This window comes from Helianthus annuus, chromosome 15 (genome assembly GCF_002127325.2).
Source record: "Helianthus annuus cultivar XRQ/B chromosome 15, HanXRQr2.0-SUNRISE, whole genome shotgun sequence".
NCBI classification, from domain to species: domain Eukaryota; kingdom Viridiplantae; phylum Streptophyta; class Magnoliopsida; order Asterales; family Asteraceae; genus Helianthus; species Helianthus annuus.
In genome coordinates, this window is record NC_035447.2 from 116,068,328 (window position 1) to 116,072,137 (window position 3,810).

Consider the following 3,810-nt stretch of genomic DNA (forward strand, 5'->3'; position numbering starts at 1 on the left):
TTTTAGCAAAACCAATGGTCTCCCGTGAACCTATACATATACGTATATTTAACCAAAATATTATTATGTTTATTGATTCGAAAAAAAATTAGCTAAATGAAAAAATAAAAACATGTTACTCTGTATTGTAATATGTTTAAACGATAAATTCTTTCTATCACGTGTTTTTTCCTTTTTAATCGTGGGTCACCAATGGAGATATGTAATAAATTTAGAAACTTTCCAAAAATATGGATTTCTTGTTAAAAACATGTTTTCATTTCTCACCATGAGCCTTTTCATTCTTCTATCCCTCATGTCAGTCTACTACTTGTTTAGTAAGTTCCTGACTTTGGAATCCCGCCCACCTCTTCCTCCAGGCCCAACACCCTTTCCCTACATCGGCAGCATAATCAGCATGCTTCGAAACAAGCCCACTTTTCGTTGGATTCATAGGATGATGGACGAAATGAACACCAAGATCCTATGTGTTCGCCTCGGAAACGTCCATGCCATAGCCGTTAGTGATCCAGATATTGCGCTTGAGTTTTTGAAAGACAAAGATTGGATCTTCTCGTCAAGGCCTGATTCCATGTCGGGCTATCTGACTAGTGGTGGTTACTTGGACACTGTTCTTGCTCCAATGGGTGATCATTGGAAAAAGATGAGAAGTATCCTATCCATGGATATTCTTTCAGGAGCTAGGCATAAATGGCTTCTGACAAAGCGAAACGAAGAAGACGAAAATATACTCAGGTTTTTTATAGGGTGTACATATTTGCACACCAAAATGCCTAATTGCAGCGTAGTATACACAGCGTATATAAAGGATCAAAAAGATAATTTTACGCCTGGTTTGGGCTGCGTATAGCGCCCAATACAGGGGTAAAATAGTCTTTTTTATTATAAGCCGTGTATAGCCCTGTATGTGGCATATATGTGGTACAAGTTTGGTGAAAAAGACCATTTTATCCCTGGATTAGGGGCTACACGCAGCCCAAACTAGGGGTAAAATTGTTTTTTGACCCTTTATATACGTCATGTATAGGTCTATACGTAGCGTATATAAACCCTAAAGTATGCAAATAGGCACCTTTGGTGTGCCAATAGTTTAAGCCATTTTCATAAATAGACACCAAATCATTTGTTAACTTGGTGAATTAATATTTGAGCCCAGGTTTTTAATTTTATTTTCATAAGTTTGTTTAACCAAATTACTTACTTAATTGCCTAAATTTGGCATCCAAATGTGTACATCTTTTAGGTACATTAACAATCAATGCAAGACCAATCATGGAGGCACCAGGGGCTTAGTGAATGTGAGGATTATTGGACAACAATACACCACCAACATGGCTAGAAAGCTTTTGTTGGGGAGAAGGTATTTTGGTAAAGGCAGAGAAGATGGTGGACCTGGGGTGGAAGAGATTGAGCATGCTGATTCACTTTGGATGATTCTTGTTTATCTTAACGCATTTTGTGTGACGGATTACTTCCCTTGGTTGCGATGGATAACTGATTTTGATGGGCAAGAGAAGATCGTAAAGAATGCTATTCTTATTGCAAGAAAGTATCAAGATGCTTTGATTGATGAGAGGATTCAACAATGGAAAGACGGTGTTAGGATCCAACAAGACGACTTGGTTGACGTTTTCATCACCCTTAAAAACACTTCACTAACCGCAGATGAAATAAAAGCCCAAACCCTTGTAAGATTAAAAAGAAAGTTTTGTATTTTCGCTTGGAAGATATTAGTCTTTGCTTTGTTTAATATTTGATTAATTTTGGTGTATTACAGGATATGTTTCTAGCAGGTTTTGATAATGTTTCGAATAATATCGAATGGGCCATCGCAGAAATGATAAACCAGCCAAAGATATTATGTAAAGCGGTCCAAGAGCTCGATTTTGTGGTTGGAAAGGATAGATTAGTTCAAGAATCCGATCTACCTAAACTTAATTATATTAAATCCTGTGTGAAGGAGACTTTCAGATTGCACCCTGTTGCGCCTTTCAACGTGCCACATGTGACAACCGCGGACTCTAAGGTTTCTGGATACTTCATACCCAAGGGTAGTCACATATTAGTGAGCCGTCTTGGGATAGGGAGGAACCCTGAGATCTGGGATAACCCACTAACTTTTAATCCAGACCGTCACATGATCGCTGATAAAGAAGTGGCGTTGAACGACCACACTCTTCGCACGTTTTCGTTTGGCACTGGTCGGCGTGGGTGCCCGGCAGTGTTGTTGGGCTCGACTATGTCCACAATGCTTCTAGCTCGGCTCGTACAAGGGTTCACCTGGGAGTTGCCACTTAACGAGCCACATGTTGATCTCAAGGAGAACCTGCATGATCTAGCAAAGGCTAAGCCTTTGTTAGCCATAGCGAAGCCTCGTCTGCCTCACCATCTTTATCCTACCAGCTGAATAAATTGTCGGCACATTTATAGCATGAATGTGATGCCCCAAAATAAAATGTTGATCATTTATGTTTGTAATATCTACATCCTACTAGCTTACGCACTCATTATTTTAATATAAAATTCAAAATAAATGTGATGTAAGATTTGTTAAGCTTCTTTGAATTAACTTTCAAGATACCAACACGTCCTCCGGTTAAATATTATATAAACCAACACTAGTGGCGAAGCTTGAAAAAAAAGTTCGGGGCCGGAAGGTAAAGGACCTAAAAAAAAAATTTATCGCCTAGTTTCGAGGTGTATGTTTGGGTCGGACATCGGTGATTCGATTCGGGTCGGGTCGGGTTAAACATTAATATCAAATAAAAAACGTTTTCAAACATTAGAACAACACCAGCTAGCCCATTGCCCAACAATTTTGGTCTTCTTCTTCTTCTTCTTCTTCTCCTTCTCCTTCTCCTTCTCCTTCTCCTTCTCCTCCTCCTCCTCCTCCTCCTCCTCCTCCTCCTCCTCCTCCTCCTCCTTCTCCTCCTTCTCCTTCTCCTCCTTCTCCTTCTCCTTCTTCTCCTCCTTCTCCTTCTCCTCCTTCTCCTCCTTCTCCTTCTTCTGCTTCTTCTCCTTCTCCTGCTTCTTCTGCTTCTTCTGCTTCTGCTTCTTCTGCTTCTGCTTCTTCTGCTTCTTCTTCTTCTTCTTCTTCTTCTTCTTCTTCTGCTTCTTCTGCTTCTTCTGCTTCTTCTGCTTCTTCTGCTTCTTCTTCTGCTTCTTCTGCTTCTTCTTCTGCTTCTTCTGCTTCTTCTGCTTCTTCTGCTTCTTCTGCTTCTTCTGCTTCTTCTGCTTCTTCTGCTTCTTCTGCTTCTTCTGCTTCTTCTGCTTCTTCTGCTGCTTCTGCTGCTGCTTCTGCTGCTGCTGCTTCTGCTGCTGCTGCTTCTGCTTCTGCTGCTGCTTCTGCTTCTTCTGCTTCTTCTGCTTCTTCTGCTTCTTCTGCTTCTGCTTCTGCTTCTGCTTCTGCTTCTACTTCTGCTTCTTCTTCTGTTCAGCGACCTGATAACCCAATCAACAAATATTGAGTTTTTTTTTATAGAAATAGTATTTGGGTCATTGATTGGGCTTTTAATTTTGGGCTATAATAAACATACCAATATGATTTGGGCTGAAACTGAATAGATCTGATTTGGGCTATATAAATATTTTTTTCATAAAACCGGGAGGCCAAAAACGTATATACATAATTTTTTTTTAAACCAGGGGGTCAAAAACGTATATACATAGTTTATTTTAAACCGGGGGGGGACGCATATACCTAAAAAATTTTATACGAAAAGTAAATACGTAACACTACCGCACGAAAAGTTCGGAGGATCGGGTGCCCCCGGCCCTTATCATCCTGCGCCCACACGTCCTCTCGTTCAA

General features: G+C 40.3%; 1 protein-coding gene across 1 annotated transcript; it reads left to right on the top strand.

Annotated features, from left to right (window-relative positions):
* The first annotated feature begins 272 nt into the window (after nucleotides 1-272).
* Nucleotides 273-2,503, top strand: LOC110910158 (tryptophan N-monooxygenase CYP79A68). The gene is made up of 3 exons (XM_022154869.2): nucleotides 273-735; nucleotides 1,244-1,688; nucleotides 1,778-2,503. Exons 1-3 carry the CDS (start codon nucleotides 296-298, stop codon nucleotides 2,405-2,407), a joined length of 1,515 nt encoding a protein of 504 aa, XP_022010561.2. The 5' UTR covers nucleotides 273-295; the 3' UTR covers nucleotides 2,408-2,503.
* Nucleotides 2,504-3,810: the final 1,307 nt, after the last annotated feature.

Bases quoted from the DNA above. Each gene is read 5' to 3' on its own strand.
- LOC110910158 (XM_022154869.2), top strand. From the start codon at position 296: ATGTCAGTCTACTACTTGTTTAGTAAGTTCCTGACTTTGGAATCCCGC. The intron at 736-1,243 runs GTTTTTTATAGG...TACATCTTTTAG, and splicing joins GAAGACGAAAATATACTCAG to GTACATTAACAATCAATGCA. The intron at 1,689-1,777 runs GTAAGATTAAAA...GGTGTATTACAG, and splicing joins AAATAAAAGCCCAAACCCTT to GATATGTTTCTAGCAGGTTT.